Source organism: Macaca fascicularis, chromosome 19 (genome assembly GCF_037993035.2).
Source record: "Macaca fascicularis isolate 582-1 chromosome 19, T2T-MFA8v1.1".
Lineage (NCBI taxonomy): Eukaryota > Metazoa > Chordata > Mammalia > Primates > Cercopithecidae > Macaca > Macaca fascicularis.
In genome coordinates, this window is record NC_088393.1 from 2,476,376 (window position 1) to 2,502,697 (window position 26,322).

Sequence of the window (26,322 nt, forward strand, 5' to 3'; positions counted from 1 at the left end):
AGGAGCACGGGAGCCTGGGAGGCGGCTGGGGGATCCTCCGTGGGAGCCTGTCCCGCGCCGGTGAGCAGCCCCGGGGGCGCGGGCTCCCCCATTCCCTGCGGCACCGGAAGGGGAGGGCGGCGGACGCCCCCGGGCGCCATGTCACCGTGCCTCGGTTGCCAGGCAACGGGGCGGGCGGGAAGCTGGGCGGGGGGCGCAGCTGCGCCAGGGCGTGGGTGACACCCGGCGGGCGCAGCGCGCGCTGTTGCAGGCAGCCCCCTCCGCGGGGCTCAGGGCTAGGGGCAGGGCATTTTGTGTCTCAGCCAGAGGGACCTGGCCAAGACCCTCTTCACTAGCCCGCTGCCTCAGTTTCCCCACGAGATGGATGAACTTGGGGCCGCACTAGTGGGTGGGACAGAGGGGTTCAGAGCGTGCCCACAGGCTGGGTACTGGCACGGGAGAGACCACACACACACACTGGAGTAGGGTTTAAAAAGGGGCTCGTTTAATTAATTAAATACAAGGATGAGGCCAGGCAGGGTGGGGGAGGAGCGCCACCCACGGAAAGCACACGCCCCTTGGAGCCACCTCCCCTGCAAACGGCTGGAACCAAGTCCCAGTGACCAGCGGCTCCTGGGGGAGTGGAGGGGTGGGCGCAGGTCTCTCCAGGCCCCTGGATACTGGAGAGGGGCCCACTTAGAGAGTTATGGAACCCAAAGCCCTACCCTCCCCTGCTCCAGACAGGCCCCGGCCAGGGCTGGGGCCAACAAGACACTAAAGGAAAACGGGGCCCCAGTCCCCCACCCACCCCCACACACTAAGGCATCTCACTAGCGCTGCCAGAGGAGGGTTTGAGGCTGGGGACAGAGAATACAGAGAGCCTAGGGCTGGATGGGGCAGACCCTCCGAGCCCAGCTCCAGAAGGGCGTCCCCTGCCTCCCTGCCCGCAGGACCCCAGGCACCCATCCCTGGATCCTGCCAGGCCGGGGCTGGGTCCAGGTGCACACCAGTGGCCATCCGAAGCCCCCCTGCCCCCAAGCGAGATGCAGGAAGGTTCTGGAACAAAAGGGGGTACCAAAAACCTCCTGCAGCCAACAGTGAGGGGATTCACCTTTCCGGGTCTTGGACGTGGAACCTAGGACCCTTCTCATTCCGGGCTGGGGGGGTCCTCAATACCCCCCAAGAGGAAATGCAACCCAGGCCACAGCAGGACGACCCCTGGCAAGGACACGAAGGTGGCCCCCGAGGGACAAGTCCCCACCCACCCAAGTTCAGCTCAGAGACCCCCCACACACACACTCACACCCCCTGAGGATGCCGGACCACCCACGGGGGCCCAGAAAAAAGGAATCCGTGCCTGAAAAAATATTCTACCCGGTGCAAAAAAAACGAACTACCCCAGGAGGCTGCACAGCCAGCCCTCTGTTTCCAGTCCACGAGGCAGGACCTCGACCATGGGCCAGGGCCCACCTCTTCCAGGCACCCAGGAGAAGGAGGGGAGGTGGGGGAAGCAGGGCCTGGCCAGGCTGCAGCCCACGCCCGGAAGAGCCTGCAACCCCGGTGGGCATGGGCTCTACGGCCCCACCTGCAGGCCAGGGAGGGCAGTGCGGCCCAATGGCTGCAGGCGTCCTTAAGGGAGTTGATTGTCACGTGATACCGCAAAGGCCAAAGTCGGCAGGGCACGGGCTGGAGGGCCAGGCCCAGTGCCACCCTCCCCTGCAGCCTCTCTCTCCCACCCACCCAGAGAGGGGGAGCTAGGGCCCCACACCGGAGGAGAGAGGAAAATAAATAAGCCGGCATTCCCTCCTGACCCCGATATCCGCCTCCCACCTCCCAACCTCCACTGAGTCAAATGTTCTTTGGAAGAACCCAGAGGTCCCCTCCCTCCCCATCGCAGGTCTCAGAAGCAAGACCTGGAGCCCCTCCGGGCATCCTAACGTCTCCCCGCTCCTGGCTCTACCCCCAAGGTCTGGGGGGATGGGCAGCCCCTAACGTGGGCAGAACCTGTGGACACCTGAGATTGAGTACCCGAGTGGGGGGCGGCCGGGCTGCACCCCCGTTTCCCTGAACTACTCCCATGGCTTTCGGTGGGGTGGGGTAGGGTGGGGAGAGGCAGGGGCCGTGTCAACCCCCAGCTCCTCTATGGCTGTCTGCACGCTTCATCCCAACCTGCAGGGATGGGGCAGGGGGTGCCTTCCCTGGGCCAGCTCCCAGAAGTCCACTCCACCCCCGCAAACCCCACCCCGGGAGGGGGGCAGCAGGGGGTGGTGGAGAGGAGAGGGGAGGACCTCCTAGCTGCCCCGGGGGGGCCCCGTTGCACAGATGGGAAGAAAGTTAGTATCATGGCTATTTACAGACACAAGCCCCCCGTCACCCGTCCTGAGAGCCACCTCTGAGGTCAGGCAGACCCGGGTCCAGTCTCAGGTCCCCTCCTTGCTCTCTGGAGGGGGGCAGGAGTGTCTTCAGGGTTTGCCCACAGCTGGAAGGGGACTGGGCTCCCCGTGGGTCCTCACTACACCCCTGGATGGCAGAAGCATCCTGGTGGTCAGGGTGGGCTGGACGAGGGCCCTACAGGCCTGCGGGGGCTGGGCTGGGCGCGGGGCTGGGCGCAGGGCTCCCGGCCAGGCTGCAGGGCAGCGAGTCGCTGGGGGAGGTACTGCGGGCACCGGGGCGCCGGAGCAGGTCCGGGTGGAAGCCGGGGTGGCGGCGGGCATGCTTGGCCAGGTGGTCGCTGCGGGTGAAGCGCTTGGAACACAGAGGGCAGGAGAAGCGCTTCTCGCCCGTGTGTGTCCGGTGGTGGCGGGCCAGCTCGTCGGAGCGGGCGAACTTCTTGTCACAGCCCTGCCAGTCACAAGCAAAAGGGCGTTCCCCTGGACAGAGAGACAGAGACAGACAGCAGTCAGCGGCGAGGGAGATGACAGACACATGCCAGCAGATCCCAAAGGGTGGATCCCAAAGGGTGGTGGGCATTTGTCCTGTGCTGTTTTAGAGGCTGAGTTCTGGGTGTGAATTTAAAACATGGAAAAGTGTAAAGAACACAACCCCTACCCACGCTCCGGTGGCCCCACACGAGACCCTAAATAATCCTCTTATTTCCTACCAGCTCTTAGAAAGGACTCTGGCCGGGCGCGGTGGCTCAAGCCTGTAATCCCAGCACTTTGGGAGGCCGAGACGGGTGGATCACGCGGTCAGGAGATCGAGACCATCCTGGCTAACACGGTGAAACCCCGTCTCTACTAAAAAATACAAAAAACTAGCCGGGCGAGGTGGCGGGCGCCTGTAGTCCCAGCTACTCGGGAGGCTGAGGCAGGAGAATGGCGTGAACCCGGGAGGCGGAGCTTGCAGTGAGCTGAGATCCGGCCACTGCACTCCAGCCTGGGCGACAGAGCGAGACTCCGTCTCCAAAAAATAAATAAATAAATAAAAAAAGAAAGGACTCTGCGGCGAGCCCAGGATCTGTTAACCGTAAGCAAGCCCCGCAGACCCCCAAGGCTGAAGCTCCCCAGGTCAGCGCAGCCTCTGGCCCCAGGCGGGACCCTGGCAGGGATTCGCAAAGGCCTCCAGTGTCTGTCCCAGGCACAGGCACGTTCAGAAGGCATGTTGGTCTTTCGGAGCACACAGGTCAGGCTGTCCCTGCCCCTCCCGAGGGACATTCAGGGGCCTCCCGTCTGTGCATGATCCCCTCCTTTTCCAAATGACCACCTGGGATGGGGGTACAATCATGGCAACTTCCCTAACCCTCCCGGCCCCTCCGAAAGCAGAGGGACGTAGGAGGAACCCGCAGGCACAGTCAGTCTGGGCCCCGATCTCGGGGTGTGGTTAGATGGAAGGCAGGCAGGAAAGCTCACAGGGAGGGGAGGGGGCGGGGTCTCCCGGGAAGGGGAAGGGCCTGGCGGGCTGGACTCGCCCCGCCCCCGCAGTACAGATGGCGCTGGGCAGGGGCGGGCCACCACCCGGCCACTTCCTCCACAGACCCCTCCCACAGCCAAGGCCGGGCCTCGCCCATCCTGCCCCTTAAGCAGCCGTCGCCATCCTGGCCTGCCTGTGTGCCTCCACCCCGTGTGGGTCTTTGCTCGAGTACTCTGCCGCCTGACCCCCTCCCTTTAGCCAGGGTCTCACACCCACAGCATGTGGCATCGCGATGTCAGCGTCTCCCCAGCAGATAGGGGTCTCCAACGACTGGGGAGGGCCAGGTCAGTCCACTTGAACCCAGGGCCCAGTGCAGGACAAAGGGCCCTGCGTCCCCGAAGCTCCCACCCTTTCGGGCCATGACCAGGTACCCAGGACCCTGGCATTCCCAGATGTTGTTCCCGACATCCCAGGGTTTTACAGGTGGGTTGCGTGGATGGAGACTGAGTGCATGTGCCCCTCGTGGCACTGGTTGGAGCCCTGAGTAGCAAGAGAGACATCAGAACCAACTCCCCTGGGTGGCCCCAAAGCCTATCCTCAAGGAAGCCACAGCAGGGCCGGGGCAGCCAGGAGGGTGCTCAGCTGGTGGACTACAAACTGGGCAGCCCACGCCCAGCACTGGGGACTGCTCTTGCCCTGGGAGCACTCCCACCAGTCAGTGAAGAACTGCAGCCAGCCGGGGGCCTGGAAGGACCCAAAGCAGGGACCGTGGTGAGGGGGTACAGAGTCGGCAGGAGGGGCACGGCCACGCTCAGGGTGACCCGGTGACATCTCTGCTCTAAGAAGATCAGGGACTGCCCTGGGGAGCCTGGCTGAGGAGGGGACGGGAGGGTGAAGGGGTCTGCCCACTGAGGGGCACCAGCGATCACTCGTGACCCGAGAAGAGGTGAAAGTTTACACCTTCCCTTCTCCCTTCCCATCCTTCCTCCCTGCCAAACGCTGACACCCTCAGCAAAACAGAAGCAGACAGAGACCAGCAGCCCCCTCCCCAAGAGGTTGTTGAGTCCAGGCGGCTGGAGAGGGAGAGAGAGCGACTGTCACCACGACCAACATTAGCCTCAAATCCCTGGGGCTGCCTGCTCCACACCCCAAGTCACCCCCAAGCAACCCAGGATGCAGACAGCAGCAGCTGGGGTCGGGGGTCCCTCAGCTGGGGGCCGTCTACAACCAAAGCAAGAGGCGCAAAGCAGCCCTGGAAGGGACCCCACTCCCATCTCAACCACTGGGCCCTGACAGCTCCCAAGGGCCTCAGTCTGGGGAGGGGGTCTGGCTGTGGGAGCGCGCCTGGAGCAGACCACAGGATGGGGGCGCGCGCCCCTCCAGGGAACATGCCGCCGTGTCGCCATCTTGCAAGGCACAGGCGGGGAGGCGGCAGGAGGGAAGGGGGGACATCCCACGGCTGGGTGGCAGGCAGTCAGATGGTTCACTTCCCCTTTCAGGGCGGTGGGGCTGGTCCCCACTCCCTCTCCCCCAGTTCCAGTTTGCAAAGAGGAGCAGGTTGCCAAGGGGGGCGAGCGGGGCAGGGGCGCGCGGCCGCTGGGAACACAGCTGCCGCACGTAGCTCGGCGGCGGCGGGGACATCCACAGCCCCAGCCGGCCCCGCTCACGTGGTTCCACTCCCGCCGGGGCCAGGGTCGCCTCGCCGGCCTGGGTGCCTGCCAGCCCCGCCCCGCTCTCGGAGACTCGGGCGCGCACGTGCGCACGTGGGTGGCAGGGCAGGGGGTGCACAGGCTACCCACCCCCGCCGCGCTGGGCGAAGCGCGTCTGCGAAATGCCAGGCCCTGCCTCTCACACAATCCGCCCGCAAGGAGGAGGGTGGGGTGAACTTGTGGGGACCCAGAGTGCGCTGGCCCCCAGCCGGCCGGGCCCCCAGGTGCACAGCCACCCGACTGCTCGGCTCTACCGGGCCGGGACGCAGCCCCCGGAGGATGCGGTGTGTGGGGACAACGCAGGAGGGCAGAGTGGGCGGGGCCACGGTGGACTTGACCCTCTGACTCAGGCTGGGCCCGGGTGAGCTCAGGACAGCCTCGGAAACAGGCAGGCTCAGAAAAATGGAGGCCAGGAAGTCCTGGAAACCTGGCCCGGCCCCGTCTGAGACGGCCTGGAGACGGGACTGCGGGACTGTGCCATAGGCCCTGGTTCCAACAGGGAAGCGTCACCTCCTGAGCTTGTCTGGGGGGGCTTGGGTGGGGAGGGGAGCTGTGGCCGGCTGCCTGCAGGGGCACTCGTCCACCTCACAGATGGGGTCGGGTCTGTAGGGGAGGGCACAGGTAGGGAAGACCAGCCCCAGCCGCAAAGCAAGCATTCCAGGAGAGCCAGGAAAGGCTGGGGCCGGGGGAGGCCTCTTACCCACCCAGGGAGGGGCAGGGGCTCCTTAAGGTGATCCTTGAGCAGGTTCTATAGAACCTATAGGCAGCTGCTTCTGGGAGCCGCTGCAAAAAAGGGGGAACACTGGTGGTGAGGCCGCACCAGCCTGGGGGTGGGGTCTCGAATACCATCTGGGTTAGCGACCCCCACACCCACTGTGCCCCCAGCTCCCCTGACTTCCCAAAGCCAAAGCTTCCTGCGTCCCCCATCCCCACTCCTCCAGTAGACTTCCCCTTTCCAAACCCTCTGCTGTTCCCGCCAAACACACAGGCAGGCATACCAGCCCGTGTGTCCATCTCGAACCTCCCCATGTGCCACCCGCCAGCCAAATCCCATCGCCTTTGGGATCTGTCCAGACCCCACCCTGCCCCTCCCAGCTCACGCCTGGACTAGTGCAGTAGTCCAGCAGCTCCCGCCTGGGCCACCCAGACTGCGCTTAGCTTTCCTGAGCTCCGCCCTGGCCTAGGGTCAGAGCTGATGGCTGATCCTGCTGTTCGGAGCTTCTCTGAGCAGCACTGCCCCTCACAGTGGCCTGGTGCCCCCCAAGTGCCCTTAGTCGGCTTCTCTGTCCTTGTGCCAGGCTTCCAAAAACGCGCGCATCTTGTGGGTATAGTATCTGCACCCCTGCACTCCAATAGGAGCTGAAAGCAGGTACTTCATTCACGGCTGGGTCCCCAGCAATGCCCAGCACAGGCCTGGCATACAGCAGGTGCTTAATGCATATCTGTGGAAAGGGAGAAAGCCTAGGGGATCAAGCTCTGGCTCCAACAAGAGCAACAGCAGATAATGTTTGCTCAGCATCTTGAATACCCCTGTCCTCCTCGCCCCCCCCCAACCAAAACTATCACTACTCCCTTCTCCATAAAAGGAGGTCCACCTGAGGCCCAGCCCAGGCCAGGACCTCCTGACCTCCTGCTCCAGACTCTGGGTACCTGGGGGTAGGCAGGGGACAACCCTCAACGGCCCTGGTGCCTGTGTAACCTCTATTCCAGGAATCGCCTGAGCCAGGGCGGCGCCCCCCGCCCCCACAGCCTGCCCCGCTGGTATCATCTGCCTCCTCCCTGCCGATCTGGGCTGTTTTTATCAGCCTGGGTGGGGGGGTGGTGGTTATCGCCCCCCACAACCCTGGGGGAGCCCTCCCCCATCCCACTAGCTGGGGCACCTGCAGGCAGTTCCAGCTGCTCTCTATACTCTGCAGGCTCGAGAGGCGGTGGATGGGAGAGGGCAGTCCCTGGCCCCCTACCCCCCACCGCCTGTGGCCTGGCACTGCCCTGCCCCAGCTCTCCCCGGATAAGCTGCCAGTTCTCCCGAGCTCTGCCCACCAGCACTGCCATCCCGACCCTACAGGAGCTCATAGTTCTGCCTGGGGGTGGAGGGGAGAATGAGGTGGGGCGTGGCTGTGTCCCCCTCTGGGCCTCAGTTTCCCCACCCACCTGTTCTCCTAGGGCCCTCTTCAGCAAAGGACCAGAAACCCGGCAGGTACTCAGACACTCCTCTGCACACCTCGTCCTGAGGAGTCTCCCTCCAACCCAGTGCATAGACCAGCACGCCTCGCTCCCTCCCAATCTCCTCCTGCCCTCCTCAACCCCTCTCTGATCCTAATCCCTTCTCCATAAACGGATTTGCCTCTGCAAAGCCCAGCCTGCCTCGAAGCCGCCTCCAGCATCCCCACCCTCGGGATTAAGTGCAGGGCTTCACCTTGCCAAGGTGCCCCCTCCCCACCTCAAGTCCCTACCTCCACAGCAGGCCCCAGAACCAGCACGTCCTCCCTCTCCCATTCCCCGTCCCACCCAGCCCAGTGGGCCTCAGGCTGCCTCTTCCAGGAAGCGCTTTTCGTCATCACTAGCATCCCTGTTGCCACCACCCCGCTGCCCCCCGCCCCCACGAACACAGTTCCCTAAGTCCTGGGGCGCAGGGACTGGAATGCTCGGCGCTGGCCTGCAGCAGGGGCTCACCAAGACCTCTCAGGTGCAAATAAACGGGACTTCACGGGGGGGGAGATACAACCGGGGGTGACCCTGCAGCCCCCTGGGGGGCAACTGACAAGGTCTGGGGACAGTTGTGATTGTCACGACTGGGGAGGGGGTGCTCCTGGCATGGGGTGGGTGGAGGATGGGGACACTGCACAGCACCCTGCAGTGCCCAGGACAGCCCCTCCCCAGAAAACGATCAGGCCCTAAATGTCTCCGTAAGTGCGGAGGAGAGAAGCCCTGCGTGAGAAGACCCATTCCAGGTCTGAGCCCCTCACCCGGGGAGGGTGTCGGCAAACCCTCAGGAGGTGCAGGCTGACAGTGTGCCGGGCACTGGCATGCCGGGGGCGGGGGCCCCCTCCGGGGATGCAGGGGGTTTGGAGAGCAGGGAGTCGACAGCCAGCCTCTCCTCCCGCCCCCGCCCCAACTCGCTGGCTCGCTCACTCTCCGTAACCATAGCAACGGCGTCAACATCACCCACAGCTTCCAAAGTCCTTCCCCGCCCCACGCAGGGGAGAGAGAGCCCAGAGCCGGCCGGGCTAGGAATAGGGGCTGTGGGCCAGACCCAGCGGATGGGAAGTGCAGCCCTGCCCCCTGCTGCCCCCATGAGAAACATCCACTGCTCCCCAGGCCTCTTCACTCCCAGGGCCAAATGTGGCCGAGATAATGGGAGCGCCACACTTCGCACCGGCGGGGCTCCTCCAGTGTGCCTCAGTTGGTTCATCTGTAAAAATGGGGCCAGGCCACGATGGGTGTTCCCTTTCCAGAGGAGAAGCACCCCAGGCAGGGGTGGGTGGGGGCGGAACTTGTTCCCGTTGGCCCCTGGGACAGCCCTGCAGCCGCCGGTGACTTGGGTTCCTCTGCGATCTTTCCTGGCCTCCACTCCATTCAGGGACAGCCCTGCAATGGGGCTCCCTCCCAAAAAAACACATGAACTTCCTGTCCCCCAAAACCAGCTTAACGGCAGCCATTCCCTCCCTCCTCCGGGGGCTGATAAAACCAGAGCCCCTTCCACGAAAAGAAGCTGTTTGCACAGACCCTTTGGTGGCCCTGGGGGCTGGGGAGGCCTGGAAGAGGAGCCTGGAAAACCACAAGTATCCAAAACCCTTTGGAAACCTAATCCAAGGTGCCTGGGCCTGGGACTGCCTTCTCAGTCCCCAAATCGTTACTGTGAAGGGGGCTTTGGAATGGGATGTCAGCAGGCTCCCAAGGGGTGGGGGAGGGTGCCAGGAGATCCACCCTGCCCTCCCCCACCGCACAGGGTAGACGGTGGCGAATCATCAGCACATCTGCACCCCCAGGCCTCAGTTTATCACCGCAATCCCAGGATAACAATCCTGCCTTCCCAGGACTCCGAACCCATCCTTCCCCTCCCTGCTGGCTTAGGGACCGCCGCCCCCACTACCCAGGGGCCTGTGGAAGCGCCTCCTGGGTGCCACTGTGGGAGGTGGCCATCCCATCCACTTCACCCAGAAACTCAGAAAACCCAAATGAAGCTCTCAGGCCACGCCATCTGGCATAGGAAGAATGACCTGGGTAGACAAGTGGGAGTCGCTTTCTCAACAGGCTCCCACTTCAGTCCCTTGTCTGTTCAGATCGGCAAACTCACCCCGGACAAGCCAGGGCATTCCTGGACCCCTGCCCACCGCCCAGAGAGGCACCTCCCTTTCTGTTCCCAACGCTGCCTCGCCATCTTCACAGTCCCCCAGTGTCCCTCCCCGCGGAGATACACGAACCCTATTGCCCTCAAAAAGAGGTAACACCTTGGGACCCCTCCGCCGAGGGGTCCTCGCAGAAAACGCAGACCCCACCCAAGTCCTATCTTGACGCCCTTGGTTCCCGTCTGTGTCTCAAGGTGGGCAGAGCCTCCAGGCCCCTGGGACCAGGACAGGGACTGAGCAAGGGGTGGAAAGCGTGGAGAAAAGACAGGGGGGCAGCCTGCGGGCTACAAACCACCGCCCCCACCCGCCCTCCTGCTCTCCAGCCTCAGGCGTCCCAGCGCGGCTCCCCACGCCCCAAGGATGAACCCTCAATTCTTCCACAAGGCATTCGCGGCCCCTGCTCACCTCAGCCTCACCACTCTGGACAACCTGCTTCCCTTCGGCCGCTCCACGTGTCCCTACAATCCCAGCCCACGGACCAAGCCCCCTTGGAGTATCCCGCTGCCCAAAACGGCCCCCGCTACGGCTATGAAATAAGAGACAGCATCGCACTCTTGATAGAGATGAGAAAATTGAGACCCAGATCGGGTAGAGGTCCTCTGTTTGGTGGCAAGGCCAGAATGCCAAGCCCAAGTGCGGCCCGACAGGCTTCCCCCAGCCCCCCACCCTCCCCAGTAAGGGACAAGCACCTCTAATGCCCAAAACCAGGCCGGCCATCAAGGCCCACCGTCCCCTGTTCCCCAGTCCAAACTCCCAGTCCAGAAGGTGGAATCCAAGGAGGAGTCAGAGTGAAAAAATACGGCCAGGCCCACTCGGCTCCCGGTTCCCCTCGCCGCCCCAGGGACTGCGCTAGGAGGGGCGTTGGTGTATCCGGAGCGCTCCCCGCTCCAACCCTGCGCACCTTCCCGAATCGCCTGCCAGATAGGGGTGAACAAACACGCCGGGGAAATACACGTAGTGTGGACCTTCCTATAATGTCCCCCCGCCCGAGACTCAGGCCCCAACCGGCGCTCCCAGCTGCGCCCTCCCCCTCGTTAAAATACAGAGAACGCAGAGAAAACGTGCCGGGCTCCCCCCCATCCTGGCCCCACGCCAGGTGCTCTGCCGACCTCTAGGGAGAATCCGCGCGGCCACCCCGGAGGCGGCGACGCGGTTCCTCCTCCATTTTCATAGATAAGGAAACTGAGGCTGGGGGAGGGGGAGGACCCAGAACCCCAGAGCCGGATGCCCCAACCACAATGCCCACCGCCCAGACCATAACGCAAAAGAAAAAAAACAAAAAACGGAACAAGGCCCAGAGAGAGAGAGGTGGCCTGCCCAGGAGTCTCACTCCCGCCCGCGGACCTCGCTGGGTCCCCGGAGCCCCAGCCACTGCAGCCGGGGCGGCCATCCGCTCGCCGCCCGACCGCGTGGCCGCCACGCCCCCCGCGCGCGCCCCACCCACCGAGGCCCCGCCCTGCCGGCCGGCGCGGCGGCGGCCCGGGCGCGCCCCCCTCCCCGCCCCCCACGCGCCACGCAGTTTCGGGGTCCTGGCGGGGGAGGGGGCTCAGGCGTTCGCCCCCGCGCGGCCCGGGATCGCAGCTCCGCTCACCTGTGTGCGTCCGCAGGTGCGACTTTAGGTGCGAGGACTTGTAGTAGGCTTTGGCGCAGTCCGGGAAGGGACAGCGGTGGCTCTTGGCGGCGGCGGAGGGCGCGGCGCCGGGGGCGCGGCCCGAGGACGGGGACGAGGCGGCTGAGGAGGAGGAGGCGGGCGAGGCGCCCCCCGGGGCGGCTCCGGGCCCGCCGCGCAGGTCGGCCAGGATGCTGGCGGCCAGCAGGTGGGGCGCCGCGGCGGCGCCAGGGCCCGGGCCAGGGGCGGCGGGAGGCGGCGGGGGCGGCCCCGGGGTCCCGGGCGAGGCGGCCTCGCGGCGCGCCGCGCGCACATCCAGGCCAGCGGCGGGGCCCGCGCCCTCGGGGCCGGGCCGCCCGCGGTGCACCACGGCGCCCGAGGAGATGGCCATGAGCACGTCGGCGGCGAAGTAATCCACACACGCCACGGCCGCCGACATGCCGGGCAAGGGCGCGCGGCGCGGCGGGCGGAGCGGAGGCGGCGGGAGCGGCGCCCGTCCGGCCGGCGGCGGCTGCTCAAGTGCGGGAGGCGGAGGCGGAGGAGGAGGAGGAGGCCCGGCGCGCGCCGCCGCCGCCGCCCGCGCTCGGCCTGCCCCGCCCCGCCTGACGCGCCCTGACGCACCGGAGCCCGCGGGGGCGGCCACAGCCCGCCCCGCCCGGAGGACGCCCCCTCGGGGCGCCGCAGCCACGCCCCCCGCCCGGCGCGCCCTCCACCACTCCGAGCGCGGTCGCCGGGGGCGGGGCTCGGGCCGGAGGAACCCGCCCCCCGGCGCGCCCACTCAGGCCTCCGGGAGCGCCCAGCGTCTTAGGCCCGGAGCGCGCACTCCCCGCACTGGGGTGCAAGGCCGGGGAGCCCCGCCCCCTCCCGGCGCGCCCCACTCCAGCGCGCGCCCCCGGTGCCCTCTCCCGGAGCACCACCCCCCAAGCCGGGGCGGGAGGCCGAGGACCCCGCCCCGTCTCCAGCACGCCCCTCCCTCCCAGAGCGCGCCCCGCCCCATCCCGGCACGCCCCTCCCTCCCAGAGTACGCCCCGCCTCCTCGCTGGCGCGCCCAACCCACGCCGGGGCGCGCGGCCGGCGGGAGCCCGCCCCCTCCCCGGATGCCTCCCCCCTGGCCTCGGGCGCGCCCCCGTTCGCGATGGAGGAGGGCTCGATTCCCACGTGGCCGGGGTTGGGGGGGGTGCGGAAGCGGCCGGCCCCGCCCCTAGGCCACGTGCGCGACCCTTCCCCCCTCTTATCCTGGCCTGGGGCCCTGCTTTGACCCCGCACCCAGGCATCTGCTCGTCCTCTTCTCTAGGGTTCCCCGTCGCAGCTCACAGAGCCCCTAGGAGCCTCCCGGCCGAGGCACCCGGTATCCCGCGCCCGCGGCGGGGCCCGGGAGGGTGGGGCAAGCCTGCGTTCGTTCCTCTTTTTGCACCCAGTTCCGGAGCTACTGGAGCGCGCCCCACTGGGGGTGGGGAGAGCCGGTTGGGTCCCAGAGGGTCGGGATAGGGGGACAGGAAGAGGTGGCCGAATGCAAAGAAAGGGCTAAGCTGGGGACGCCTGAGCGGATCAGAGGTTCCCCGCCCTGCTGGGACACCGGGATCCGAGGCTTCTCTTTCCAGTCCCAGGCATCGATCCTTGGGGTTTGGACGGGAAAAGTGAGGCCAGGTATTGGGGCCTCCCGGACGCAAGGACGTCCAGACCAAGTTGTTAAATATTGGCGGGGACGACGGGGACGCCAGGGACGCGGATGGCCCAGTTCGCAGGCCCAAGGCGGCGGGGGCACAGAAACTGGGCGGCCCTTCTCGGTCGCGACCGCGCTCCCGCCCCTTCCCAGCTTCGGCGGGGCAGCGGGGCGGAGGGGGCCGCGCAGTGGCCGGAGCTGCCTCCAGGGGGCGGAGCGGCTTTGGCCTGCGGCGACCTCCTGCTCTGGGCTGGGCACGGACAGAGGCCCTGACCCGATTCAGGGCTTCTCTAGCCCCATCCCCCCGCCACCTGCAACCCCAGCTGACGCCCTGAGGCTGACCACTGTCCCCTGGGTCGTCCGCACCGCGTCTGGGCTCAACCATGCATGGTTAAGCCAGCTGAGCCCTCCCTGGGCCCCAGTAAGCCCACTCCACGTGGCTGGACAGAGTGGAGCCGAGAGGAGGTTCGGCGAGTGTGGGAGGGCACAGGGTGCTCTGCACACACTTGCCCCTCTCCTAGGCCTGGGTTCCAGAGCCCTCTCTGCACCCCTACCATTCGGTGGGCTCTGGGGATCGGCGTTCCTGCTCCTTCTGGGCCTCTGTTGTCTTTGAACCTCCAGGACGGTGGGCCACCTGGGCAGGTCCCCCAGGCCCCCACCATCCCAGCAGCCCTCAGGGTCCTGGGACCTCGCATTGGCTTGTGGACAGGTGTGTCTTGAGGCCTCAGGGTCTACACCCAAGCGTGCCTCTTCCACTGATGTTTCCTGGGCTTGGAACAGAACCAACCAGCCCTGCCCTCCAGGGGCTTACAGTTGCAACTGGGAGGCTGATGGGATGGGCAGGAGTGAGCAGTCCCCAGGGGTGGGCCATGGGTCCAGGCTGCCCTCCCTGGGCCACATGGTCCCAGGCAGGACCTTAACTGCGAGACTCCATTGCCTGCCCACTCCAGCCATTAGCAGGCTTTCGAGTAAGTGCCCTCATCTGGGGGTCATGCTGGCCACTCCACAGGAAGGAGCCCCCAGGTGGGGGGCACGCAGCCCACACCCCACCCATGAGGCTTCTGTTCACACCCCTAAGCCCCAGGAACACTCGGGCAACGCATGGCCCCTGCGGTGAACATGGACAACCCCTACCTCCAGCCCGACAGCAGTGCCTGGCACCAGGCTCTGCCCTCTCTGCCTTACTCTCCTCTCTATGACCCTGTAAATTCTCCACTGGGCATGGTGGCTCACGCCTGGAATGCCAGCACTTTGAGAGGCCAGGGTAGGAGGATCACTTGAAGCTATGAGTTCTAGATCAGCCAGGGCAACATCATGAGACCTCCCCCCCGCCGACTCTCCACATTAAAAAATTAGATGGAGGCCGGGCTTGGTGCTTACGCCTGTAATCCCAGCACTTCAGGAGGCCAAGGCAGGCGGATCACCTGAGGTCAGGAGTTCGATACCAGCCTGGCCAACGTGAAATCCCGTCTCTACTAAAAACACACACACATACACAAAATTAGCCAGGCCAGGTGGCGGGCGCCTGTAATTCCAGCTACTCAGAAGGCTGAGGCAGGAGAATCGCTTGAATATGGGAGGTGGAGGTTGCAGTGAGTTGAGATTGGATTGAGCAATTGCACTCCAACCTGGGCGACAAGAGCAAAAACTCCATCTCAAAAAAAAAAATTAGCTGGAGACCAGGCGTGGTGGCTCACACCTGTAATCCCAGCATTTTGGGAGGCCGAGGCAGGCAGATGACCTGAGGTCGGGAGTTTGAGACCAACGTGGAGAAACCCCGTCTCTACTAAAAATACAAAAAAAAATTAGCTAAGCCTGGCGGCGCATGCCTATAATCCCAGCTACTGAGGAGGCTGGGGCAGGACAATTGCTTGGACCCAGGAGGCAGAGGTTGCAGTGAGCCAAGATCACGCCACTGCACTACAGTCTGGGTGACAAGAGTGAAACTGTCTCAAAAAAAAAAAACAAAAAAATGAGCTGGGTGCAGTGGCCCAACGCCTGTGGTCCCAGCTACTAGGGAAGCTAAGGCGGGAAGGTCGCTTGAGCCCAGGAGGCCGAAGCTGCAGTGAGCTGTGATTGTACCACTGCACTCCAGCCTGGGTGACAGAGCAGGACGCTGTCTCAAAAAAAAAAAAAAAAAAAAAGTTATTCCCATTTTACAGATGGAAAAAATCAAGACTGGGAGAGGACTGAGAACAGCTGGCCCCTGCTCACAGCTAAGAGGCAGCAGACAGTTTGGGGCATCCAGGTTCACATATAACTCAACCCCTTCTTTCTTCAAACCTGTTCCTCACCTGTAAATGGGGGATCACGTGTATCCTTCCCTGATAGCACCCAAGAGGTTCAGAGGGACAGCTCCTCCCAGCCCCACAGATGGAGCTCCCAAGCCTGAGGGCTATGGAGCAAAGCTCAGCTGGGGGCAGACAGCACCCAGGTGTTGCTGGGGGTGGGTCTCCAGCAGGGCAGGAAGAACATGACAACAAGGGACTCTCAGAGGGGCCACAGAGCCGGGAACTGGGGCCCTGTCTCATAGAGGGCAAAGAACACAGTCTCCCAGAGGACAGATGACGGCAGAGGTTACATAACCTGGGGTGCGCCCACAACAGGGATACCCCAAGGTAGATGAGGGCCAAAAACAAGGGTGCGGGGCCGGGTGCAGTGGCTCATGCCTGTAACCCCAACACTTTAGGGGGCCGAGATGGGAGGATTGCTTGAGCCCAGGAGTTCAAGACCAGCCTGCGTGATATAGTGAGACCCCTGTCTGCACAAAAATAATTCAAAACTTACCCAGGCATGGTATTAGCACGCCTGTGGCCCCAGCTCTTTGGGAGGCCGAGGCAGGAGGATTGCTTGTGGCCCAGAGGTCAAGGCTGCAGTGAGCTGTGATACACCCCAGCCTGGGCAACAGAGCGAGATCCTGTCTCTAAAAGTAATGATAGATCGTCTGGGTGTGGTGGCTCACGCCTGTAATCTCAGCACTTTGGCAGGCCAAGGCAGGTATATCACCTGAGGTCAGGAGTTCAAGAACAGCCTGGTCAACATGGTGAAACCCTGTCTCTTGGCCGGGCGCGGTGGCTCACGCCTGTAATCCCAGCACTTTGGGAGGCTGAGGCGGGCGGATCACGAGGTCAGGAGATCGAGACCATCCTGGCTAACACGGTGAAACCCCGTCTCTACTAAAAAATGCAAAAAATTAGCCGGGCGAGGCGGCGGACGCCTGTAGTCCCAGCTACTCGGGAGGCTGAGGCAGGAGAATGGCGTGAACCCGGGAGGCGGAGCTTGCAGTGAGCCGAGATCGCGCCACTGCACTCCAGCCCGGGCGACAGAGCGAGACTCCGTCTCAAAAAAAAAAAAAAAAAAAAAAAGAAACCCTGTCTCTACTAACAGCACAACAAAAATCAGCCGGGCATGGTGGGAGGCCGCCTGTAATCCCAGCTACTCGGGAGGCTGAGGCAAGAGAATTGCTTGAACTGGGGAGGCAGAGATTGCAGTGAGGCAAGATTGTACTACTGCACTCCGGCCTGGGTGACAGAGCGAGACTCCCTGTCAAATAAATAATAAACAACGAGGGTGCAGCAGAAGAGGGGGTCATGTGTAGGGACACATGTGTGTGTGTGTGCACTGGAACTGCCACATCATCTTGATTTAAAACCGTCAGGTCTTTGCTTCGTAATAGTTTTAATAGTACTTTCTGTAGTACTCAAACATTTTTTTTTTACCATGTGTATTTACTACACGCCTCTAAACGTCAACAGGTATCTAAGCAATGCAATTATGGGCCATTTGTCCTTTCATTTTTAGGTTTTTCTGTATGAAAACTCATCTTCTAAATAAAACCTCCCCCCACCCCCTGCCCAGTGTGGGCTGGACTGAGTGACTTGCTGCCACAGAACAGAGCAGGGACAGGAGATGATGGCGATGGGTCCCCAGGAGACCCAGGGACCCCAACCTGCACCAGGAGGCCAAGGTCAACATCGTGGGTGAAGTCGTGGGGGTCTTAGTCAGCGCCCCCTGCTAGGATGTGAGGAGAAAGGGGCCTCCAGTGGGGTGTCCTTCCCCAAACCCTGTCACCTCAGTGTGACCTCAGGAAGACAGGCAAACCCAGATTAGGAGACTTTTTTTTGGTTGATTTTTTCTTTTTTTTTTTTTTTTTGAGACAGAGTCTCACTGTCGCCCATGCCATAGTGCAGTGGCGTGATCTTGGCTCACTACAGCCTCTGCCTGTTTTGGCGATTCTCCTGCCTCAGCCTCCTGGGTAGCTGGGATTACAGGCACCTGCCACCATGCTGGGCTTTTTTTTTTTTTTTTTTTTTAAAGATAAGAGTTTCACTCTTCTGGTCCAGGCTGGAGCGCAGTTGCATGATCTCGGCTCACTGCAACCTCTCCCTCCTGGGTTCAAGCAATTCTCCAGCCTCAGCTTCCCAAGTAGCTGCAATTACAGGCATATACCACCACGCCCGGCTAATTTTTGTATTTTTACTAGAGACGGGGTTTCACCATGTTGACCAGGCTGGCCTTGAACTCCTGACCTCAGGTGATCTGTCCACCTCGGCCTCCCAAAGTGCTGGGATTACAGGTGTGAGCCACCGTGCCCGGCCAATCACCGTGCCCGGCCGATTAGGGGACGTTTTACAGAACACCTGAGCAGGCCTCCTCAAGACTGTCAAAGTCATTAAAGACAAGGAAAGCCTGAAGAACTATGCCATGTGGGACCCTGGATGGGGGCCGGGCCAGGAAAGGAAAAGACTTTGGGGGTAAACAGGAAGCTAGAACAGAGAGCCCGGGGTTTCACTGTCAGAGCTGTGCCCATGTTAATTTCCTGGCTTTGGCCAGGCACGGTGACTCACGCCCGTAATCCTAGCACTTTGAGAGGCCCAGACAGGTGGATCACTTGAGGTCAGGAGTTCGAAACCAGCCTGGCCAACATGGTGAAACCTCGTCTCTACTAAAATTACAAAAAAAAAGTATCCAGGTGTGGTGGTGTGCGCCTGTAATCCCAGCTACTCAGGAAGCTGAGGCAGGAAAATCACTTGATCCCAGAAGATGGAGGCTGCAGTGAGCCGAGATCACACCACTGCACTCCAGCCTGTGTGACAGAGTGAAACTCCATCTCAAAAAAAAAATGTTCCAGCTTTGACGGGGTGTTACCACAAGGGAAGCCGGTGAACGGTTGATGGGATTCTCGGTACCACTCATGCAGCTCTTCTGTAGACCTCAAACTATTCCAAAATAAAAAATGTTGTATTATTGTCTTTAAGATGAGATTTCACTGTTGCCCAGGCTGGAGTGCAGTCATAGCTCACTGTAGTCTCTACCTCCTGGGCTCAAGTGATCCTCCCACCTCAGCCTCCCAAGTAACTGGGGCCACAGGTGTATACCACCAAATTTTATTTTCTAGAGACAGGGTCTTACTTTTGCTGCGCAGGCTGGTCTCCAACACCTGGGCTCAAACAATCCTCCTGCTTTGGCCTCCCAAAGTGCTAGGACTACAGGCATGAGCCACCACACCCAGCCCAAGATAAAAACTTACTTTTCTTTTTTTTTTTTTTTCAGATGGAGTCTCCCTCTGTCGCCAGGCTGGAGTGCAGTGGTGTGATCTCGGCTCACTGTAACCTCCATCTCCTGAGATCAAGTGATTTTCCTGCCTCAGCCGCCTGAGTAGCTGGGATTACAGACACGTGCCACTGTGCCGAGCTTTTTTTTTTTTTTTTTGAGACAGAGTCTCGCTCTGGGCAATGGCGCAGTCTCGGCTCACTGCAACCTCCGCCTCCAGGGTTCAAGCGATTCTCCTGCCTCAGCCTCCCGAGTAGCTGGGATTACAGGCACCTGCCACCACACCTGGCTAATTTTTGTATTTTTAGTAGAGACGGGGTTTCACCATGTTGGCCAGGCTGATCTCAAACTGCTGACCTCATGATCTGCCCGCCTCAGCCTCCCAAAGTGCTGGGATTACAGGCATGAGCCACCACGCCCAGCCGAAACTTAATTTTTAAACAAACATGAAAAGTGGATGTCGGGGTGACTGGACTGAATAATAATAATGACAATGGCAACGCAGCAGCAGCTCACATTCGCGGCACTGCCTGAAGTTGCTTAAAAGTCCACTCCTAAAAGGCACCCAAGAAATACTCCTAAGGGCCAGGGACGGTGGCTCATGACTAACCCCAGCACTTTGGAAGGCCAAGGCGGCAGAATCGCTTAAGGCCAGGAGTTCGAGACCAGCCTGGGCAACAAAGCAAGACTGCATTTCTACACAAAATACAGTTAGCCAAGTGTGGTGATGTGTGCCTGTAGCCCCAGGTAATTGAGAGTCTGAGGTGGGAGGATCACTTGAGCCTGGAAGGTTGGGGCTGCAGTAAGCCATGATCGTATGATCACACCACTACACTCCAGCCTGGGTAACAGGGTGACAGTCTGACTCAAAAAAAAAAAAAAAAAAAAAAAGATTCCTGGCCAGGTGTGGTAGCTCACACCTGTAATCCCAGCACTTTGGGAGGCTGAGGTCAGGAGTTGGAGACCAGCCTGGCCAACATGGTGAAACCCCGTCTCTACTAAAAACACAAAAATTAGCTGGGCGTGGTGGTGAGCGCCTGTAATCCCGGCTACTCGGGAGGCTGAGGCAGGAGAATCGCTTGAACCCGGGAGGTAGAGTTTGCAGAGAGCCGAGATTGCGCCACTGCACTCCAGCCTGGGCAACAGAATGAGAGTCTCTCTCACACACAAAAAAAAAAGAAAAGAAAAAAAGAAAGATCTGTAAGGAAGAGTGCATAGGGCTGCGCACTGTACTGCTGGTAACAGAAAAAACAGAGAACGGACCCCAGTGTCAGCGTTGGGGCTGCAGAGACCCTGTGGCTGCTGGAGAATCAGGCAGAACCGTCAGTCCTGCCGCAGAGCCTCACGAATGGGGTGGGAAAAGCAAGCTTCACAGGAAAGCCTGTGCCCCAGCCACGGCCTCAATTCTCCGTGTGTTGTCACCTATACCCACAGGCTGGCTATTCACGGATGACTTTTGCCAACCTGTGGAAGCCACCTCCGGGCGGGCCTGCAGGGACCCGGTGCCATAGCAGGAGGGAGTGGACGGGTTGGGGAGATGGCCATGAGGCCTGCAGAGGACGCACTCGGCGGTCTCTGCCACCCATTTGAGTATGTGACGGTGTGACCCTGACCTCTCCCGACGATCCCGATTGTCAACAAAATCCTAAAGTCCCCGCCCCCCCAGGGATTGGCGTTCCTGCAGGACACTGTGGTCTGGTGATAACGCCTTTATTTACATTACTGCATGTGTTGCATTATGTGACCGAAACACCCACCCCTAAAGCCGCTTGGCGTTTATTTCTGTGTTAAGGCGTTAAATCACTTACCACGGTCCAGGCGGGCCCCCACGCACAGGGGCGGGGGCAGCTGCAAGCTTCTGGGGGACACAGGACAAGGTTCTGCCAGCCAGGTGGGAAGGTGGGGCAGCGGCTGCCACCCTCCAACCAGAGGACACAGCGAGGTCCCCCTGCTGGCCGACTGCAAGGAAGCCCCGGTGTGGGGTCCTGCAGGGAGCATCTCTGGGGTCCACAGCCTCCATGCTCGGAGCTACTGCAGGGACACCAAGGCCTCCTCCGTCCTGCACAGCGCGGGCAGCAGGGGTAGGATCCAGCTGGCATTTCCTTTCCCGTGTGAATCCCCCTCCCCCTGCACCCCCAGTCCCTCCTCAGCAGGACTGCAGGGCCAGGGCTGGGGATTTTATCTGCACAGAACTGAGAAGGGATCCCCCAGGCCCCCACTTCCTTGGCCTCCCAAAGATGAAAAACTTCCATAAGAGCTTTCCTCCTTGAACAGGGTCAGACAAGTGGTGTTTTTTTTTTTTTTTTTTTTTTTTAAGATGGAGTCTTGCTCTGTCACCCAGGCTGGAGTGCAGTGGTGCAATCTCGGCTCACTGCAACCTCCACCCCGCCGAGTTCAAGCGATTCTCCTGCATAAGCCTCCCGAGTAGCTGGGATTACAAGCGCCCGCCACCATGCCGGCTAATTTTTGTACTTTTTTAGTAGAGACGGGGTTTCACCATGTTGGTCAGGCTGGTCTCAAACTCCTGACCTCGTGATCCTGCCTCAGCCTCCTGACCTCAGGTCATCCACTGCCTCGGTCTCCCAAAGTGCTGGGATTACAGACAGGCCTGAGCCACCGCGTCCGGCCTAGTGGTGGGGTTTCAGGGCGCTCTGCTAACAGCCATAGGCTTCACAGAAAGCACCCCGCCTGGACCCGTTCCCTCCGTGAGGCTGTGGGGTAGGGCCGGTCCCAAAGTCGCGCTCTCATCCTCCACGGACACGCACGGTGCCTGTTCCCAGCCCTGCTTCCGGCTGGGTGCTGGGGAGAGAAGAGGCTCTGGTCTGGCAGGAGAGCTCGCTGTCTGGCCGGGCACATCTGTCCCGGGACCTTATTTCTGAGCCACCGGTGCTGTCGTGGCTGGGAGATGCTGAGTGCCAAGGGAGCGCAGGCCTGGTCGGGGTCTCGGCTACTTCTCTCGGTGGGGAAGCAGGGACAGTGACCCCAGCAGTCCAGAGTCGTGTGAAGATCGACGTGGCCCGTAGCTGGAGCCCGGAACCAGGAGGGAAGCGGGACCAGGGGCTCGTGGTGGCCCCTGGGCCACGCTGACGCTGGCTGGGCGCCCGCTGGACGGAATCCCAGTTAACAAGCCGGCCCTGCACTCCTACCTTGATGCTGACACCCAGATTCAGAGGTGGACAGGCAGGTGCCCGCCATGGGGGAGGAAAGAGGAGGCGCCTGCTCCCAGAGGCCCCACCTCAGGTCACGGCCACCACAGGTCAAGAGGACGGAATCACAGCCAAGCAGGGATGGTCTCCATCCTCTTCCAGAACCCCAGTGGGCCCTCGGGTCATGCAGAACACAGCCAGCCAGGTGGATCCTACCAGCTTGGCATTAATGGGACGACGGACGAACAACAGCCACAGCATCATAAGAGCCTGGGTCAGCTGCCCACACACCCATGCTGGGACCCCGTGAACGCCAGTCGGGGCTGACAGGCCACTGGTCCACTGGGCAGCAGCCTGAGGGTGCACAACCCTGGGCACCACCCCAGACCTGACCCACTGGAAGGGCCTAGCCCACATCTCAGGCAAGCCTCTGCCACATCCACAGCAACCATGCTCCAGGCACTGGCCCTGGGCAGGGTCTGCCTCCCCACCCCTCCCAGGGCTCCGGGTAACTAGACTGGGCCTAGGCCACAGCGTCACCTGGCTGTTGTCTGTTCCGGCACCCAGGGGCCCGCCCTGGGGTGTACCAGGTGCAGGTGACACAGGGTGGACCAGAGATTCAGCCCCCAGGCGCCTACCCGGGAGAAGGCTGCTGCCGAGCTCCAACAAGTGTGTCCTGGAAAATACACAAAATGGAGAACGGGAAGTTGGCTCTGCTCCCAGGTGGCCTGGCCCTGGGCCATACCAAGTGGGAGGTGGGGAGAGCATGCATCCTGGAACAGAGCGCTGGCCTCCCCTGTCACCGCCCTTGCGGGGTCCTCCCGGGTCCCAAGAGCAGGGGGTGGTGGGGAGAGGTCGAGGGTAGAAGTTGGCCTGAGAGCCTGCAGCCTGAAGGCCCAGACTCAGTTTACCCCATGTGAGGGGGGCAGGCTGAGGGAACACAGACACGTACACTGCAGGCGTCTGGGAGCCCTTCCGAAGCCTCGGCTCCGAGTTCGCAGCAGCTTGAGAATGGGGCTGCCTGAAACCAAGGTCAGCATCGCCCACAGGGAATATCCACAGCCCGCATGGCGGGAGGGGTGGCCCCAAATACGGAGATTTCCAAAATCCTCTTCACCACAGTGTCGTGTGGAACTCGTACCACGTGGATCATCTGAAGTTGTCAACTATTTTAAGATGAGAATTTCATCTCAGTTTGATCTATAAATCTAAGCATCTAAGCAATCTCATGGCCGGCGCGGTGGCTCACGCCTGTAATCTCAGCACTTTGGGAGGCCGAGGCGGGCGGATCACAAGGTCAGGAGATCGAGACCACGGTGAAACCCTGTCTCTACTAAAAATACAAAAAAAATTAGCCGGGCGCGGTGGCGGGCGCCTGTAGTCCCAGCTACTCAGGAGGCTGAGGCAGGAGAATGGCGTGAACGCGGGCGGCGGAGCTTGCAGTGGTGAACCCAGGCGGCGGAGCTTGCAGTGAGCCGAGATCGCGCCACTGCACTCCAGCCAGGGGGACAGAGCGAGACTCCCTCTCAAAAAAAAAAAAAGAATCTAAGCAATCTCAATGTTTTCAAAGAAGATCACCACGGTGGGAGAACCAGATAAACTTGCCTGCGGTTCAGGAGAAAAAAAGAAATGTGCAAAATAATGCAGGGAGGTGGGGCCTCCAGACAGTGGGTCATAAAGACAATGGGGTTCTGGAAAACTGGGATAAGAGTCTAGAGACAGATGCGAATCCGCTTGCCATAAAGACAGCACTTCAGTGGGGAAAAGAATGCTTTTTTGGGAAATAAAGTTGGGACTATTTAGGGAAAAAAGTTTTGCTTCCTACCTTACTTCTTACCAGGAATACTTTCTTTTTTTTTGAGACGGAGTCTTGCTCTGTCACCCAGGCTGGAGTGCAGTGGCCGGATCTCAGCTCACTGCAAGCTCCGCCTCCCGGGTTTACGCCATTCTCCTGCCTCAGCCTCCCGAGTAGCTGGGACTACAGGCGCCCGCCACCTCGCCCGGCTAGTTTTTTTGTATTTTTTAGTAGAGACGGGGTTTCACCGTGTTAGCCGGGATCGTCTCTCGATCTCCTGGCCTCGTGATCCGCCCGTCTTGGCCTCCCAAAGTGCTGGGATTACAGGCTTGAGCCACCGCGCCCGGCCGCTTTTTTTTTTTTTTTTTTTTTTTTTTGAGACAGAGTCTCGCTCTGTCACACAGGCTGGAGTGCGGTGGCGCGATCTCTGCTCACCGCAAGCTCCGCCTCCCGGGTTCTCCTGCCTCAGCCTCCCGAGTAACTGGGACTACAGGTGCCCGCCACCACGCCCGGCTAATTTTTTGTATTTTTAGTAAAGACAGGGTTCTACCGTGTTAGCCAGGATGGTTTCGATCTCCTGACCTCGTGATCCGCCCACCTCGGCCTCCCAAAGTGCTGGGATTACAGGCGTGAGCCACCGCGCCCAGCCTTACCAGGAATATTTTCTAAAATTATGTGTAAACATTTAAATATATGAGGGGGAAAAAGAAAACAACACTACATTTCCAGAAGAAAACCTCAAATGTTTTATAATCTTACAGAGGAGAAGATATTCCTGAGATGACACCAAAATGCAGGAGCCGTAAAGGGAAAAAAACTAATGACCAGTAACAATTTTAGATGCCTGGCTTATAGAAAAAAATACACACAAAGTCAAAGACCTAATGACAGACAGAAAAAACAAACGCTTCTACTAGACAAAAGGTGAATTTCCTTAATCTGTAAAGTGCACCTAGAAACCACCACCATCCACCCAACACAAAAATGAGCCAAGAAGATAAAATACAAATGGCTTTTAAATAGTCAAACGTTTATAATAAATATATTTTCCAATCTCGAAATAATTATCAGTGGTAACAATCATCAACGTAAAATAGACGTGACAGGAGCATTACGATGTTTCATTATACTTACAGGAAATACAACTAAAGCTACAGTGAAACACTATCTCACGCCTACCAGGTCTACAAAATCCAGCTTGGGCAAGGTGTCACTGGCCCCCTCTTACATGCTGGTGGGGGAGGGCAATTTGGTACCACCCCTTTAGGGGCCTAAATAAAGCCCCTAGCACTTCTGCACCAAGGAATTTAGCCTAAGAAAATAGTCCGACTTGGGCAAAAAAGGATTTGTACAAGGAATAGTCAAGTTAGCATTGTTCGTTATAAAAGTAAAGACCCTAAATTTCCACAGGAAAGGGAATAAATTCTGGAGCTATAAAACTCCCTTTTCGTGTTAGTCCCACCTGTATCTGAACGTATGGGCGCCCCCTAAGCTACATTAAGCATAAGGACCCCAAGTAAAGAAACTGACCTTTTGCAGAAACGCATGTACATGTTCCTGCATAGACTTTCTCTGTTGACACGTAAGAAACGGGTGGTTTCTCTCTGCCCCAGGGGAGGAGAACTGGGCCTCGGAGGTTAGGACTGGGAAAAACACATCAAGTCTTCACCAAACACCCTTTCAGGCTCCTTGAATTTTCTACCCTGTGCACCTGAACACACTTTTGTTCTCTTGCAAGCAGTTGCTTTGCACTGGCGGCAACGAGGACACGGCGGAGTCCCAGCTCGCAGGGAGCTTAGGTTCTGACGGCGTCAGAAGACAACACGCCCTGGACGAGCGCAACGCCCAAGGGTCAGCGGCAGCAGCAAGCAGGAGGCACGGGATGCGGGGAGGCTCTTCGGAAGGCATGAAAGTCAGACGTGTTCCGAAACGTGAGCCGCGCTGGGGGGCGCGGCGCACGACCGGGGACAGAAGGAGGCCACTGCGGTCGCAAAGTCTAGGCCGTGCAAAGGCCCCGTGGGCAGCCAGGAGCCCAGGCATTCCCTCTCTAGCGAGGTTTCCTTCCGAACGTCCGGTCGCACCGCTTCCCATGGAACGGCGGGCGCTGCCCCACAGCACCGACCCCGCGGCGGCCTCCACGCGCCCACGAGGAACTTTAGGCCGAGGGAAGGCGTGGGAGGGGCCGGAAACGGGCAGGGCCGAAGCGGACGGGTCCCTGGCTGGGTCCCAGCGGCCGCCACTTACCACCGAGACCGCCTCTTCGTCCACAGCCTGACGCCAGCCACCGCCGCCATCGCCACTTCCGCACGCGCGCCGCCACTTCCGCTTCCGTCAGTGCCGCGGCCCCGCAGGTGACGCGGCGCCCTTCTCTCGCCCAGGCTGAAGCACCGCCCTCTCTTAAAGGAGCCGCGGACTAGAGCTACTTGGAGGCAGCTTGGGGTCCCGGCCTCGCCACCGCCTGGTCGCGCGACACAGGCTGAACCCTGCCCAATCGTAAGGTGGACGACAGGCCACCGGTTCCCGAGTCCTCCCAGTCGTAGGGCTTCTGCCCTAGAGGTCGTAGGAACTCTTCTCGTGACCCCAGCTCCAGGGTCGGCTCCCTCTTCCAGAGGAGACCCTTGGGGCCCAAGCACCTGCCACCGCCCTCTGCTGGACCCCAGCTTCGCCATC

At 60.8% G+C, this 26,322-nt stretch overlaps 1 protein-coding gene across 3 annotated transcripts; it reads right to left on the minus strand.

Moving 5' to 3' along the window:
- Positions 1-462: 462 nt before the first annotated feature.
- KLF16 (KLF transcription factor 16) lies at positions 463-25,967 on the minus strand. 3 transcript variants are annotated; one of them, XM_074025273.1, is made up of 4 exons: positions 25,897-25,967; positions 22,810-23,023; positions 20,520-22,533; positions 463-2,849 (listed from the first exon to the last, which is right to left on the minus strand). In XM_074025273.1, exons 3-4 carry the CDS (start codon positions 20,707-20,709, stop codon positions 2,548-2,550), a joined length of 492 nt encoding a protein of 163 aa, XP_073881374.1. In that variant the 5' UTR covers positions 20,710-22,533; positions 22,810-23,023; positions 25,897-25,967; the 3' UTR covers positions 463-2,547. The 3 variants fall into 3 exon arrangements, with proteins under 3 accessions (XP_073881374.1, XP_073881373.1, XP_065392665.1); XM_074025272.1 differs by having other exon boundaries at positions 25,183-25,967; XM_065536593.1 differs by lacking the exons at positions 20,520-22,533; positions 22,810-23,023; positions 25,897-25,967 and adding an exon at positions 11,478-12,018.
- Between the last annotated feature and the right edge of the window lie 355 nt (positions 25,968-26,322).

Coding starts and splice junctions, on each gene's coding strand:
- KLF16 (XM_065536593.1), bottom strand. CDS start 11,934: ATGTCGGCGGCCGTGGCGTGTGTGGATTACTTCGCCGCCGACGTGCTC. Junction 2,850..11,477: donor GCACCTGCGGACGCACACAG/GTGAGCGGAGCT, acceptor CTCTCTGTCCAG/GGGAACGCCCTTTTGCTTGT.